Source organism: Larimichthys crocea, chromosome III, assembly GCF_000972845.2.
Source record: "Larimichthys crocea isolate SSNF chromosome III, L_crocea_2.0, whole genome shotgun sequence".
In the NCBI taxonomy this organism is placed as follows: domain Eukaryota; kingdom Metazoa; phylum Chordata; class Actinopteri; family Sciaenidae; genus Larimichthys; species Larimichthys crocea.
This window is the reverse complement of record NC_040013.1, coordinates 31,306,868-31,323,615: the sequence shown is the minus strand read 5'-3', so window position 1 is coordinate 31,323,615 and position 16,748 is coordinate 31,306,868. Positions and strand designations below refer to the sequence as shown.

Genomic DNA, 16,748 nt, shown 5'->3' with positions numbered 1-16,748 from the left:
AGGCAGGTTCAACATCCAGGGATGCCAGATTGCTCAGCCTCCCTCATGCTACCATTTTATTATTATTATGACAACTTTTTATTATTATGTAAAAAAACCTTGTTGTTGTGAATTCTCTGATTAGCCCCAGTCTCCCTGTGCCTCAGGATTCCTGCCTGTCATTTCTGCCACATTCAGCTGTGACTTTTTAATTTTTTTTATTGCTATCACCAGTCCTGAATCTTCTCTGATTCACCTTGTCTGTAAGTACAGCCTTGCTCGTTTCAATAAAATGTTTAAATGTTGTTTGTTTCTAGACTTGTGTTTGCACATTGGGTCCACTACCATTCACTATGACGCTAATTGACTGCAAGAAAACAAAAGACATGAAAGACTTCAAGAGTGGGCAGTGACCTACTGCAAAAACAGGAAAATAAGCTGTCACATTATCTGTACATTGTCACATTACTGTATCGGTGAACAGTGCAATATTGAAGGGAAAAAAGTTAGATATCTCTGAACACTGAGAGGTCTCAACCCTTTAGTCATGCTAGAATTTATGCTTTTTCATTACACCACTACTGGTCCCTTACCATATACAACAATTATAGCACGCTGTAAGATGCTGGCATGCTCCCCTAATCGTTCTGGATGTAAGAAGAGGTCTCAGTTGATTTGTCTCTGTGTTTTTGTTTTTGCAGCTGTCTATATCTCTTTGTCTCAAAGCAGAATGCATGGAGTTACACACTTTGCCAATGTCTTTGTCATGGCATGTCATGTTGTGATCACTGAAACACATTTTTTTTTTCCAATGTACCTGCTAATTTTAGCATTAAATATTTAGTCTCTTTGGCATAGCTGTTTGATGTTTCACAGACTTACAGATTTAAATATTTGAATGCCAGACCATTCAAAGCAAACACACTCTGCTAGCTGGTGTTAAATGTCCATACATTCACATTAATAGCTCTAACTTTTAAGTCATTTTAGTGCTTCTGCTACTCTTTGGAGAAGTACCGCAAAGTCTAGGCTCTAGAGATTTTTGGAGACTTCCGTAGATTTTCTATAACTTTAATTTGATGATCATTGCACTCTAATCGGTATAATCTTAAGTGGAGTGTTGCGCTGAAGTTAAAATTGAGAGTAATAAAAAAAAAAAAAACATCAGCAAGGGAAAAAGTGCACACATAAAGAGAGAACATCTAGGAGGAAAATCCTAAACTATGACGACAACGTTTTTTGTTTTATGTAACTTTTTAACTTTTTAAAACACAGCAGAGCCACCCACCCTGACTGTAACAACAAAATTCCCCCCATTGAATAAAATAACGTCCAAGTTCCAAACACCTTTTCTTCAGGCTGTCTAAGACATGGAAGGAGAGGGTCATATATCATATGGCTTTTATACAATTTCTGTCTGAGTTTTGGGAACTGTCAGCAAAAAGAAGAATTGAAGAGACCTGGAAGTATGATCAAAAATACCTAAATAAGTACAATTCATCAAGTGACTTAGCCAAGGCACAGAAACAGTCAGCAATCTGAAATGTATTGACATGTATGCTGTTCACATTTTGTGCAATATGTAGATTGCATTTTCTCTTTGTCATATGGAGATGTCACCGAGACTACCCATGTTCTACTGACATATATACATCATAAACTATTTGTCTGTTTCTGGTCAAACACCTGTACCAGCTGTATAAATGGGTATTTTCTGGTTCTTTCAGTCATGAAATACAGTGGACAATGATGAGAGCAGGCTTTACTTAGGCTAAAACTTTTGCAGTGGATATAGCCACATTCAGTAAATATATTATTAAGTGTTTTATACGGAATACTTTCCTCGTTGTTTCATTTGTGAAATTTGTCATCTTTGAAATAGTCTACAACACATGTGATGGCCCTTCAAGTCAGAAACGTCAGTTAAAGAGAAAATAGTAAATTCTGACTCTTGGCAATATTGTCTAATTTCCAAATAAATATACTTTAATATACATTTACTAAAAGAAGGAGGGAAGGAAGGAAGGAAGGAAAAAAACACAAAAGGAAGGAGGGAAGGAAGGAAGTAAGGAAGGAAGGAAAAAAACAACGAAAGGAAGGAGGAAAGGAAGTAAGGAAGGAAGTAAGGGAAAAAAATGATGAAAGGAAGGAAGGAAGGAAGGAAGGAAGGAAGGAAGGGAAAAAAACGATGAAAGGAAGGAGGGAAGGAAGTAAGGAAGGATGGAAAAAAAAACGATGGAAGGAAGTAAAAAAACGACGTGCTTTTTAAATGACCTGTCCTGCAGCTCACCCTGGTTGCTTGGCAACCTCAAGCCTGCCTTTGACTAACTTTATTGAAGTCTCTGTATGATATCAATGACTATCAAGACTACATTTTTAATGTCGGCCAATTTATCCTTCTCTCTCGCAGACACAAACACAGACACATAGATAGAGAGACAGACAGACAGCACACACAGACAGACAGACAGGGCAGACACACAGACAGGACAAGCACACATGCACACACACACAAACAGGACACGTCTTTCAAAATAAGAGTCCCTTCAAAATAAGAGCCCAATGCAAAGGCAATGATGACACAGCTTGTTGTATTAATACTGAATTTACTGAGCAGTGTCAGTTATAATATATGGGGGCAACGGGGCCAGAGTCACGCACACTCAAAATGTCTTTGGAAATGTTCTAGTTATTTCATGCTACTTCTGTATGTATGTGTGTGTATGGATGTATGTACTGTATGTAATATAATCTTTTTTTTTAAAATAACGTAACATCCTATAAATACCAATGAGATACACACATACACTCCCTTTTGTTTATTCTATACTGCACGATGTATTGCCTTGACTACATGATCATAGTGTGTAGATTGTATGCATAATTCATGATTAGAAAGAATGAATATGTTTGACGGCATGCTGATGTTATAGGATTATATACTGTGTTTTGATGTTTTTTTTGTTGTTTTTTTTGCTTTGAGTTTTAGTGAGCAAGTATCACAGGCATATCTGAAACACAGGAAAACCTCACAGCAACAATTGCACCGATTTTTATTCTCTCAGATTCATCATGTTATTGGATGAGTAAGTCCATGGAAGCCATTCATAACTCATGACAAGCAATATTTTTAATAAGGCAATGGTCTCAGGGCAAGACCCTTATTTTGCCCTCCACTAACTTGAATGGAGATAAAATGATTCAATTGTGTGCTGATGAACTGACTTTTGAAATGTTATTGTACTAAACAGATCAAATTCTCATAGTAAAAAGTCTTTAATGGATCCTGTGCATCGCATGACGGATGCCATTGTTGTCTTTACACAGTTTGAACACAAACTGGCTTCATAGCCTGGCACTCTTCCTGGATGCTCAGTGGCTTGCATCATATGTTGCTATAGTAGCCCAGAATAGGCAAACTAAACATTGGATAGAGCCTTACATTCCAAATATACACTGCTAGATTCCACTAAATCCTACACACTGCCTTTATTTCACTGGATTATTCCCTCAACCTCCTTTCTGCATTTGTTCCTGTGTTCAACTGTAGAGTATTGGTCTTTTATGTTGCCTGCCTTCCTCTTCAAACTAAATCACAGAGGTTGTCTTTTGTCATTGCATAAAAAAAAAAAAAGCCAAGCCATTCTATATGAGGTTCTCTGATCTGACACCCCTGTCGGCAGAGAAAATTATTTGTCACTGCCTTCCAATGCCTTACAGTTTTTTCAGTTCTGTGCGACATACAAAGGAAGACTGTTTCAGTGAACCTACTTGGTTAGGGGAGGTTAGATTTAGTCACTTCCACCCACTCTTGATTGTCTTCCTCTAATCACATCCATATCTCTCATCTCCCTTTCTCCCTCTCCTGCTAAGTTTCGTAATTTTGGAACAGCTTCCAGTTCACATCTAAAATCAGAGTCTAATGCATGAGGATGGGAGGTACTCTCTGTGACAAATGACTTCACAAATAACTTTCTCTGTAAAAAACAAAAAAAAAAACACGGTTTCAGTCTGTCTCTCTCTCTGTCTCAACGTCCGTCTGCCTGTGTCTGTCTTTCAGCCCTTATATATCTCTCTCTCCCAGTTAATCCTCCTCGCCATCTTGTCAGGGAGGGAGAGAGAGAGAGAGAGAGAGAGAGATATGCGATCATTAATCTTATCCACCAATCTTTACCATCTCCTGACACTTCATCTCAGAAACCCCACTCCACTTGATGTCTGACTAAATTAGATTAAATGACTGCTTTGTCAACCTTCCCAAAGGAAAGAGAAACTGTACAAAAACTCATTTGGTTTCCACTCAGGCACTAAAATGGAGGCAGACGCTGCCATATTGTGTACGAGTTAAGCAGATTTCCACACCTATTGTAAATCAGATGAAATGAACGAGTCATAATAAGAGGACATTCAATCATCTTTTTTTTTTTATTTAGTCCTGTTCACTGTGGTCTATTTTATTTGATCAGGAACCATATTTATTCAAAACAAGTCACCCAATCATTTCTGTTTTGGGGTGTCAGTGATCACCGGATTTTATTATTTTGCTATACAGTTATATCATAACATTTAGCTAATTTACACAGATTCAATTCGAACTCTCAGATTAACTACAGTGTACATTTAAAGGTCAAGTGTGTAGATTTTGGGGCCTTAGTTTACAGAATATGGCTGGGATAGAATATAATATGATGTTCAGAGTGAGACAGTCCTCCTCCACAGAGACCACCATTTTGTACTGACTTGTTTCTACAGCAGCCCAGCATGGACAAACCAATCACTGACCATAAAGAAGAACATTTTTTGTGACTTTTGCTGGTTCCCCTACACACTTAGATGTGGTATGTGAAGTTAAGGGATAATTTGTTGGTTTCAGTCTGCAGCCTCACAGCTAGATGCCACTCAATCCAACACATAGGTCCATTAAGTACGGGAAAAGCGTTCATGCTTAAAGGTTTCTGCAGCACATTTCAAGAGTCCGAAACCTTCAGACACATTGTCATAGTCCTCACAGACACACAATAACACCCAATCTTTCACCCCCTCCCTGTCACGCCTCCAACCAAATTAGATTGTGATTGCTCTTTCTGAGGTCACTTTTAATTAAACTGAGATGAGAACATGGCACACGGGATTAAGCCCCATCCTACCGCTTCAAATTATGAATTCATAACTAAGGCTAGAGCCTATTGCTTTCAACCATGACCTCCATATCATTTATGTATAAGAGCAAAAGGAAGTCCCCTAATTGTCTTCTTCTGCAGAGATAAAGAGCAGGATAGGAGGGGGTGGGGTGTGTGTGTGTTTCAGTTCACACGTGTAAATGTGGGAAAGCAGTAATTGAAACCTTTGTGTAAGGAAACACATATATTTAAATATATGTGACTGTGCACTCTAAATCAATACTGATTTAACTAGAGAGACACCGGAATAGCAGAATGAAAGAAGAATTTCCTATCTCCAATGTAAATTATTACAAGTGCCATGCCATGTTCAGGGCAGCATGAATAATACTTCACTGGACTTGAGAGGAAGAGCTGCTATAATTTTACCTGATCTGGTTAATTGGTAAAGGCAAAGAGCTTACCTGAGTGAGAAACATCCATGAGTCTGGCAAAATGATTAATGCATGTATGCATGCATGTAGATATTAACCTGTCTAAACCTTGACATAGGCCAATCCTGCCTCACTGTGTGTCTGACGACTTTTGTTTTACACTTGACATGCTTTGGTTGCAGTGCTGATTTATTCAGTTATATAAAGTTTGTCTAAGAAATTGATTCCTGATTGATTCCAGTCCAGTAGGAGCTCCACTAACCTACAGAACTATTTTGTGTTTCTCTATCAAAGCTTTTAGATCCATAAGGCATACTAATCTTTCATCAAATAATGCTGGGAGGGTATTATAAAGTCTAAGTTACCTGGTTAGTGTGCCAGTGTGTGCGTTGTTAAAAGGAAAACATGGCACCAAAACTCATTCTGCTTACCTCAGTGATGAAAGCCTTGGCAGTAGCTGGGCTCATGAACAGCACAGCTCTGCGCAGTGTATCCCTGTAGCGATGCAGCTCTTCCACACGCATTGTTCTGAACAGACTTGTGATCATCATGTTGATATTAGATTCCACCTTCTGAAGGGATACGTCCATTCCCTGCTGAGAGGTCCGGTCTAGGAAATCTTCAATACCACGAATATCTGGAGAAAGACAGATAGAGACTTTGTATTTGGCTTTAGAGAGACACACACATTCCTTTAAAAGTATTACAGAAAAATAGACAATAGAGAGAACAGGCAGAGATACACTCGCTCATACACACGGATTCAGCTGAAAATTTTAAGACTACTGATTACTTTCCACCACACCCTTTGCTGTAGCTGACTGATTATCTCTGTGCATGAATAAAGTTCAGTATATCTCAGTCCATGAGCTCTCACTGCGAGTGATTCCTTGCTGTTTCATCCTTTGTATTCATTTGAGCTTTTGTATCAGCACTGTACATCTGTCAGTCGTGGCTGCCTTCTTCTTTCTAGAACCTTGAATATAAAAAGCATTCTCGAGACATGGCATATCTAAGACATACAGAAGCAGGCTGACATGAATACAAAAGCATATGATGGTGACACATTTAAAGTCAGAGAGGCACGTTTTGCCTTCATGTCTAGCCGTGTTGATACTTTGGTCTATTGATATTGACAGACAAAACTATCAATGGCAACAGCCAACATTAAGGTTTTAATCTGATGTTAAAATACACTGCATGTGAATTGAATTTGAATTTTAGTCAATGTGTCAGCTCACACAGTCTCCGTCCCCGCTGCGTCACGGCTCGGGAACGACTGCGGCGACCGGCAGCCCTCTGCAACACATACGCAGAGCTTCTATTTTTCACGGACGCCCAAGCACTACTTATAAATTCAGCACAGAGCAGATTGTGCGGGGAAGGAAATCGGCTACAAAATACAAAATAAAACCCAGGTTGATTTTCAAAATAAAATATTCTCTGTTCACCGCAGATCGAGTTTCATTACAAGAACACGTCATATTGGGTGGGGGCGACCTGAAGTCAACAGGTGAGAGGTTTTCAGGTGTCTTTTCACCCCGTCGACACCATGGATGAGGAGAAGTTGATACTGGAGGTCTAAAATCAAACTCATTTATGACACCTCACATCCCTTTTAAGGACACCAACAAAAAAGATGCGGCATGGAATGCCAATGCAGGAGTCAAAGAGACTACAGCCGGCAATATCACGATCGATTATGCGTGAGTTTGCAAGATCTTACACGGATTATGTGTGAGTTGGCGGACGGCGGAGTACGCTGTCGTTCCGGAGCGGAGCCGTTCTGCAGCCGTTCCACATGCAGTGTATTTTAGGGGTAAGTGTGGAGAGGGCTCAGGAGAGCAGCACCAGGTAAACGTGATTGGCACACCTGCATCTAGTTAGCTAACCACTCTCCCTTCCTAACACAGTAGCATGCTGGACCAAGGGAGAGGAGATAGGGAACCAATTTTGTTTGTTGCATATCTGCCAATATCTGTGCTGGTATAGCAGAAAAAAAGTTTAATCGCTCATATACTGCTACAGGGATCCTAAAAAAACAAATAACTAATTACACTAAGAGTTAAGAGTTTTAGATTAAAAAACCAAACCCCTTCAATTATCCACTAAGAGTTATTTTTGTATGATAAATAAACCCTGATGCTTGTGTCAGAATTTTTACTGCATGGACTCTGCCTGGATTCTTAATGAGCTACATTGCAGGTCAAGGTAATCCTAATTAAGGCACTTTGGTTGAGACCACTGCTAATGATGTGTGTGTGTGTGTGTGTGTGGTTATGTAAAGCAACTACCTAATGATGTATTTGATATGGAAAACGGATGACATTGTCGTCATTGCCCTGTGTCATGGCTGAGCAATTAACTGGATTGATTAGACTTGTTAGAGGCCAGAGGGCCGGTGTGATTGCATCAATGCCAAATTTTGGAGGTTTAACAGCGTATTAAGAACAGAGACACCACACAACAGTATTGATTCAGGAAGAAAGAAATCTAGAAAGACGACAAAACGAAATCCTGTGCGCACACATACACGCATGGCGCTGATTCTAACAACCAAGGTGTCAGTTCAGAAGGTTAGGCAAGGGCAGCGGGGGACATTTTGGACAGTTTGTGTATGTGTGTGCGTGTGTGTGTGTGTGTGTGTGTGTGTGTGTGCGTGTCAGACATCACATCAACAACGTTTTTTTTTTTTCTTTCCCACACTAAGAAGATTAAGAGGGGGTGTTTTCAGTCTCTCAGTAAAACCAACATGACATGGTGGTGAAAAACATGACAGGAAAGTAATTGTACTCTGTGGTGGAAAGTTGAATACTTTGTCTTGAACTTTCCTTTCCCACACATATATACAGCTCATATACTGTAAGGACACATAGACAATACACATATGAGACATACAGACACACACACATGCAGATGCGCATCTTGTCATGTGAACATGACACAGAATGAGTAGTTTTAGCTTTCATTTTAGTGAATCCATGCAATCCATCATGGTCTCAAGTCTTAATACGTGAATCTCTTTGTGTACATGTGTTGATCAGGAAGGTAAATGAGCAAACAAAGACACAGAGATGGCATCTTTAATGGCCAAACAACTCCACTCTAATCTGTCTGGGAGCACAGAATTATCAAACCATTAAAAACTAATTACTATTATTAATTAGCAGAAATCATAATTTGCTTTAATGGTTATAATTACTGTTTAACTATAATATCATTGGTACCACTGGAATCAGTGTCACCAGTGCTGTAACTCCTAACGAGCTACACAGCATGAATCAGCTATGAAAAGCAACAAATGCCGGTCCATCTATATACACAATCAGGCACGGTGACATAATATGGGGTATGTATAAAGTCATCTTTTTTCCATGGTAAACAATAAAATGTGTGTGCCTTAAGTCACCATGCTTCTGTCTTTATTCTAATAAAAGCTAAATCCCATTCTCTTCCCTGTCCACATCCATAAACACCAGAGGAAACACAGTCAGAAAGATATATGATTGCACAAACACATACTGCATACACACACAGACACCCACGGTGCACGTCTATACCAGTCGAAGCTTAGTTCTTAAATCTCAATACGCATTTATCATGGCAAGGCCACTGCCATTTATAATCAATGGTGCCAAGCTACATAAACATTTTACAGTCGGATTTATGTTCTCTTTGGTATGAAAGCTTTGTAAATCAACGGAATCAAAAAGCTTTTTGTCAACAGAGCAAGAAGAAATTAAACAATGTGGAGAACACAGGGAGCATAAGCTTGGTTTGCTTATTCTTATGCATGTCAGGCTTGTTCCTGTTCTTGTTTTACATTACAAAATATTTCATGCCAATCCAGTTTTCACACACATGCCCTTGCCAATCAGCCTGTGCATCTATAAACTTTTGTCTTTGTCTATGCTTTATGTCATGTCTGCTGATTTTTATTGGCTGTATTATAGACCTCTTTGTCGCCTTGTTGTTAGTCCACCTGTCAGCCATTCTGACTGCCTGCCTGCTGACTGACTAAAGGGTCGCTCTGGTTTTATTTGCCATCATCAATCCTTTCTCCACCCTGGCTTATAGACCAGGTTCTGTGTCTAATGCATTTGCCTTGCTCCACTCTGTGAGGAGCTTATAAAACAAACCCAACTCTCACCCCATGCAGCTCATTAAAACTCCCTAAACTAAACACTAATGTCTTTGTAAATAACTTGCGTAAGCCTTGATATTTAACTTGGTTTCTAATGATGTGAGAAATATTTAGATATATATCGGCTATAAACATTCATGAAATAGTAACTTAACGCTCCATCACTTCTCACCTTGCTGCAGTGTTAGAGGGTGTACTTTAAGACCTGTCATCATGACTGGATGTTATGACAGGTGAAACAAAGCCACACCCAACCATACCCATCAGTGTTGTTGGGTGTAGTTCACATTTCCAACCACAGAGGGCAAAAAGTGTCCAGTGTTAAGTTACTCGTTAAATACCAAAATGCTGACGTATGCATTGCTAGTTTGTAATTCAAGAGTGAACTCCCACATGAAGATGGGTGTGGAAACATTTAAAACTAATAATTAATAACATTCATGTCAAAAGGTATAAAACATTAGAATGGTTAATTACAATAGGGAACAAAAGTCAGATGATGTTTTCCAGTGTAACATGTAGAAGAGGGCGGTTTAGCAACGATGCATGATATATTCATTGTAGGAATATTTTATTGCAACCAGTTTGAAAAAAAAAAGTCATTGACTTTCAAATGTGGATGTATCGTGGTCCAATTTTACACATTAATAGTCAAAAGCATCCTCATTCCCTCCATTCAATTTTGATTGAGATCCTGCCTCGTGCCGTTCAAAGGACAAGGCTTGAGCATGTACTCCCCACTGCTGAGCGGATCATTGGCTGTCAGCTGCTTTCCATCAAGAGGTTTCAGGACACCATAGCAGATAAAAAGATGGGTAAAATTGCCACCGACCTTGCCCACCCAGGCAGCCATCTGTTTGAGAAACATTCCTCTGGGAGAAAGTACCGGTCCATTAACATCATGATCACCTATCACCTCAACAGCTTCTTCCCCGAGCGCTGTCATCTTATTCAACTACTCCTTCCAAGTCTCCCATGCAAAGACATCTTCACTGTCCTGGGCCTCTTTGTCCTCATCTAACAGAGATGGCTGTATTACAGCTGCCATGCTATTTCCTGTCACTGAGGTTTTTGCAAGATTTTTAAGAGCTTTTAGAGTGCCTGTATGACCTTGAGTCAATTCAGGGTTTGTCCCACCTGGCAATATACCACTGTGGGTTATTACCTGTGCCAAGAAGGTTATGTTTTCAGTGACATTTGTTTATTTGTTTGGTCTGTCAGCAGGATTACTGAAAAACTACTGGGCCAATTTTGGAAGGCTGTAACATGGACTAAGGAAGAAACCATTACATTTTGAAACGGATCCGAATTATGGGCTGAACACGGAAATTATTTTTCATTTTCGTTAACATTGGTCAGCTGTAATACTGATGTCTATAAATTTGTCATGAATGCAAGAAACCTAAATTAAAGTGAATGGTTTGCTGTGACTGAACACACAACAAAACATAACAGCCACCTTAAACATCACGGTAGAAACAAAACATGCATTTGCAAAGAAAATCAATCACCTGGTCTAGTTTCCATAATTTCTTACAAAACAAGGCAGAGATTTGGATTGTGCAGTTCTCTGTCCCTTTCCCCAATTCGTCAGGCTTCCTTCTTCCCCCCTTATCCCATCTATCCTCCAAGTCCCTGGCTCAAAGTGGAGGCTCGAGTTAATGTAGTGTAGCAGCCAACAGCACGCAGGGATTTCACCTGCATGTACCGACCAGCTCAGCGGTACTCTGTCTGTGTTCAGAAATCTCCAGTCCTTTCTTCCCTACTTGCTTTTCCCTACATCCCTCTCTCTTCCCTTGGCTTTTCATCTGAAACCTCCGTCAGTCTCCCTTGTTTGCTTTCTGTTCGCTCAGGCTGAATCTCATTTTGAGTGTCCAAGCTGTTATTCCACTTTGAAAAGGCGGGCTCTGTGTCATGTGTAATGCTTGTCAATTCAGTACTAAAGACTGGTGTCAGTGCTGGTTTATTTAACTCTGAAAGTGATTTTTAACCAAACCTTTACCCCATAACATAAGCAACAGATGTGCCATTTCTCTAACCTTATCCAAGTAGTTGCCTACACTAAAACATACTAAATCTGAATCTGAAAAGTAATTATTAATTAATTAGGTTATTAATAAACCAACATCTTTGTGATTAGTCAGTAGAGTGATTTGTTTTATGCACGGAACAAAGCTTAAAATTAGTCTTTTTGTATCTGTGTTATGACTGGTCAAAGCCATGCACATAATTTTAGGGTGTTAGATATCTTTTAACAGTAAACACATTTTCTAAATCTAAACCATTTTAGATGGCAAAGTAAGATAGTAAAGGAGGACAACACATTAATATAGAGCTTTACACTGTGAATAAATTAAATGAACCAACAGTCTCAAAGAAGCTGTTAACACATCGGGTACTAGAGGAGATTCCCCTGAGTGTGGTGTAAGAGAAAATCATCAAACATCTGCAAATGAGATTCAGTCTATGTAACTCCCTGGTTGTCTGTCTACCTGTTCCTCCTCTCTCTTACTCCCTCTGCTTGACTTACAAATCTTTCTCACCTTCGAATTATGAAGAAAATGCCAGATTTTGGGATCTGCACACACTGCATCTGACTTAACAGTTTCATGCCTTTCACCTTCCCATCTTCCTGCCATGTTTAAACCATCCTCTTCCTGGCAGAGGCATCTAAAGTCTGGGCTTGTAACTTTTTGTTAGAATGCTACTGGGGAATAACCAAGCGTATGTGGTAGTGACTTTACAAAGAAGCACTGTTCACCCATCCATCCATCCATCTGTAGTAACAGGCTCACAGAGCTACCAAAGCTACCAGAGTTACAAAGTTTTCTCAATGATTGGCGCTTGCTCTCCAGGAAGGAGTGGAGCTTGATCGCCCATTGTACATGTCAGTTTTTTTGTTTTTTTTGCTGCCGTGCTGTCGTCGATGCTGACACAGATTAGTTTTGCTGAAGTGGCAAGGCAAGCTCAAGGTGATGTAGGGGAGCTAAGGTGTGACCTTGCATCACTTTCTTATCCATTTAAAGCCGGAGCAATGTTTTACATGACAAACTGGGTCCTGGCCAAAGTGGGTAACAGTGTAAGAATTTAATTTCAGTAGATGGCAGTATATTGAAGTGTTTTATTCAGTATATTACTTGTTCCTCTTGTGCAAGTTATTGTTTCAGTAATAATGAAATAATGGCATTGAGTAATTCATTTCAGCTACAAACATGATGTAGAGTTTAATTTGTCCTAGTAGAATTACATGTGATATTATTAAGATGTTTGTTTGACCCAGAAAGACTTTGGATAGGAAGCACTATATATCTCCTGATGAACAGTTGGCGACTGGCATGGCAGCCTTTGCCAGTGTATGAATGTGTTCCTGAATGGGTGAATATGATGTAATTTGTAAAGTGCATTGAGTGGTCACAAGACCAGGAAGGCACTATATAAATACAAGTCCATTTACCATTTGTGCAATTGCCTCTAATGCTATCTTCACCTTATTCTGTTCTGCTGTTAGACCAACATCCTTATCTCTCTGCTTTGTCTTTCCCCTCAGCCTTTACCTCTGGCTACCCTTATCCCTGCCCCAGGCATTTCGCTGTTGTATGGTTCAGAGGCAGTGGTTCTTAAAATATGGATTGAGCCTCAAATGGAATGCAGACCTGCTTCTTATAAGCTTAGGCCGAGAGAATTAATTCATCAGCTGAAGTTGCAGCTGAAAAATGTTCAAGTACGGAGCCTTAAAGGTGTAAACCTAACTTAGGAAGTTTACCTCCATATAAGAAATCAAATGCCTTAGGCCCAGAAGTAAATACTCTATTAATTTAGATCTGTCTATGTCTGTCCACCTTTTTTGCTTTATTTCCCTCCTTCCCTCTTTCTTTCTTCTTTTTTTTTTCTCAAAAGCCCCAGGCTTCCCCACAAGAGCTTAACCAACACTTGTAAAAAACAACACTCTATAAAAGGCTTGGCACCTTTTAGGTGTGCATCACCTTCACTATCTCTCTAAATCTTCTCCAGCTTTTAACCCCACACCTTCTCTGACTTTGAGTGTCTAAACATCTTTCCCTTAGCGCTGTTCTTCATGTTTTGTCCCCCATTTTGACATTGACCTTTGTATGTCCTGAACTGCTTTGGCATTGCCTACTTGAAGATTGCCAAAATTCAATTGCACTGAAAGACTTTAAACGTGTGCATATTTTCCTTCACAAGCTCTGTATGTGGTTGTGTTGTATTCAGGCTCCGTTGGTGCTGCCAGAAATAATCAATTGTCATCTTTATAAGGCAAGAAATTCTCCTGTGAATGCAAATACATGCCTTTGTTTATTGACAGTTTGCTAACGTTTGTTGTTCTTGCATATATGCCCTGTCTTCTCCTGGGTCTGTGAACCAGAATGATGTCTACTATTGTTATTCTTTCTGCTAATATATTCCATTTAGAAAATTCAGCTATGACTATGAAAGGTACATACACAAAATATATGTTACTATGCTGAAATTACCTGCAAATGTATATCCAACATGCTGGTTAAAAAAACAAAAACATTGAAAAAACAAGTTGTAAATTCTGGAAAGGCAGACTGAAGATCCTTCAATTTTGAAATGCTACAAATGAGACAGAGCTGTGCCAAAACTAGAACATGAAGCAGCAACATTTAGGTACACAGGATACGATATGGTGAAAAGAGACATGGCTTCCTTTCTTCGTTCATTTCCTTTCTTGCGGCTGCACTCTCTCTGCTCTATCAGCTAACTTTTTGTTTTACTAAAAATGAGAATTGGGATCTCGCTATTTGGAAAAAAAACAACCATTGAGCTTCTTAGGGTTTCTTCTATAAAAATGTTTTCCAAAAAGTATTCTGCCATACCTCTGTATTCTTAATGCTGTGAGATCCTCATCTCTCTTGCTCTCTGCTTTATTCTCTCTCTCTCTCTTTGCTCACTTTCTCACTCAACTTCCCATTGCTAAAGACGCTTTTCACCTCCAGTGTCTCCGAGGATTCAGACAACCACTCTGGGGTCACACCCATTTGTAAAAGGTTTTACACCCTTGTCAGTTGTTTTTGTGTTTATCTGCTTGCCCGAATGCTTTTTACTCTGCCCCACCAAATCTACAATGCCTTCAGATCTATGTCCCGTATCCCCTCTCTGCTTTACTGTTTCTGTTTTCCCTTGTATATTCAAAATCGCTTTTATCTCTTCCTCTCCAAAAGATTTTACTCTGGAGAAGACAAAGTAAGACATGACCTCCATGTATAAAGCTTGTAGATCTTTGGTGTTTGGCTCATGAGTGTACCTGTTTGCCTCCATTCCTGAATCTTCCTTTATCATCAACTTTCCCACATCTCTTCTGGCATAGCTTTTATGTATTTTTCACCTCCTCTTTCATCTCCCACCAGTTTCCACCCTGCAGTGTCTCTTGGCTTCACTGGCGATAAAAAAATATCCATCTGCCATCATTCCTTGTTCTTTTTTCCCTTGTCTCTATACACAACTCGATTCTTGTCAGTTTCTTCCTGCCTCCCTTTTAACTTGTCCCACTCAATTTTTTCATTTGCCACCCAGATGTGGTTCAATCTTAGCAACTATTTACTTCTAGGTAAAGAACAAACAAACAAACATCCATGTTAAAGGCTTATGGATCTGCAGAGATTTGGCTTATTGACCTGTTTCACCCCCTTTGTATGGCACCGCAAGTGCCTTTTGTGTCATGTCCTCTCAAAATGTTGGCTGCTGCACCTGCCAACTTCAAAGTAAATCTAGTTTCAGTAAAAATGATTGGATCAAATTAAAATATATTATTTTGTGGTTTTAACCATGTTTTATATATTTATAAACAGTTGATGCTATTAAAAAATATCAGTTTTCAGCTATTGTGCTTATACCTAAATATTTTGAAATATATCTATAAACATATTTAATAGGTGAATTTTAAGAAAGTTTTCAAGCATGTCATTCCCCGTCTCTCTCTCCCAACATTTCCTGTCACTCTTTAGCTGTCTCTATCAAAATAAAACTTGAAAAGGCCAAAAAAAAATCTCACTCTTACTTGTCCTGTATTAAGTATTTCATTTTTCATTGAAAGTCAAGCCCTTTAAAAAAAAAAGAAAAATCCCAGAAGTATCCTCCCCCGAGAGCCTTCCTGTTCTCAGTTTCTGCTTGATTGATATTTCTATATGAAACCCAAAGAGATCAGATGCATTTTTACCTCCAGTGAGTATTCTTAATATGAAATCTTGACATTTCAAATTTCTGTGTTCATTAAATGCCTCATCCCTATTTTCCTGGTCAAGTATTTTTCTTCTTTTTTTTGTGAAAAATATTTTTATTACATTTTCTCAAACCACAAAACACAACGAACTGCTCGGACACGGCAGAAAAGGAAAAGACAACAGCATGTGAGTACAGTAAATAGCAAATAATTATGAAAATAGGACAATGGGCACATTTTCATCCAGATGAGAATCAATACAGAGCATACAAACATAGCAAGGCTACAAGGTGCCTGTTAGATAGCGAGCACTTAGAACAAAGTCACAGCCAAGTAAGGGTCCCAGACCTTATAGAAAGCATCTATTTTGGAGTGAAGCATGCACGTGATGTATTCACTAGGAATGCAGTCAATAACAATCTGTCAACCAATCAAGTATTTTTCTCTTCCACCTCTACAAAGGGGAAGCAGCAAGAAGATGAGGTGACACTCTAGCACTGTAGCATGAGAAGACACAATACGACATATGCTCCTCTTCTTAATGAGAAAATTGTTTGGAGGTAGTTTAAAGATAGTTACGTAGGTTGACTTCAAAGTATGAAATGTTGTTTCTAAGCTACCACTGACATATGTTCCAATCTAGACTGTTTCTGTGGAGCCAACGCTTCTCACATAATTATCCTCTTGTAGGTTTATCTTAAGCGTTTGGTGAAATATGTATTTCCAAGTCCAATTTTTTTAATCAAATAAAACATATCTGTCAAAACATATCACTTGTGTTATTTTTCTCTTAATAAAAGACTGGCAACTTAACAAGCATCACACTTTTAAAATGGCTCTATGGTCCGGCTCTTTGGTTCAGCTATAAC

General features: G+C 39.1%; 1 protein-coding gene across 5 annotated transcripts in view; it reads right to left on the bottom strand.

Moving 5' to 3' along the window:
* Positions 1–16,748, bottom strand: part of grid2 (glutamate receptor, ionotropic, delta 2) — a 420,953-nt gene that overhangs the window by 160,499 nt on the left and 243,706 nt on the right. For all 5 annotated transcript variants that reach the window (XR_003462339.1, XR_003462340.1, XM_010731260.3 and 2 more), the window contains exon 4: positions 5,965–6,170. Coding sequence is in view for 3 of the 5 variants with exons in the window: in XM_010731260.3 (XP_010729562.1) it covers positions 5,965–6,170 (206 nt within the window). In the remaining 2 variants the exon portion in view is untranslated. The remainder of the gene's footprint in view (positions 1–5,964; positions 6,171–16,748) is intronic.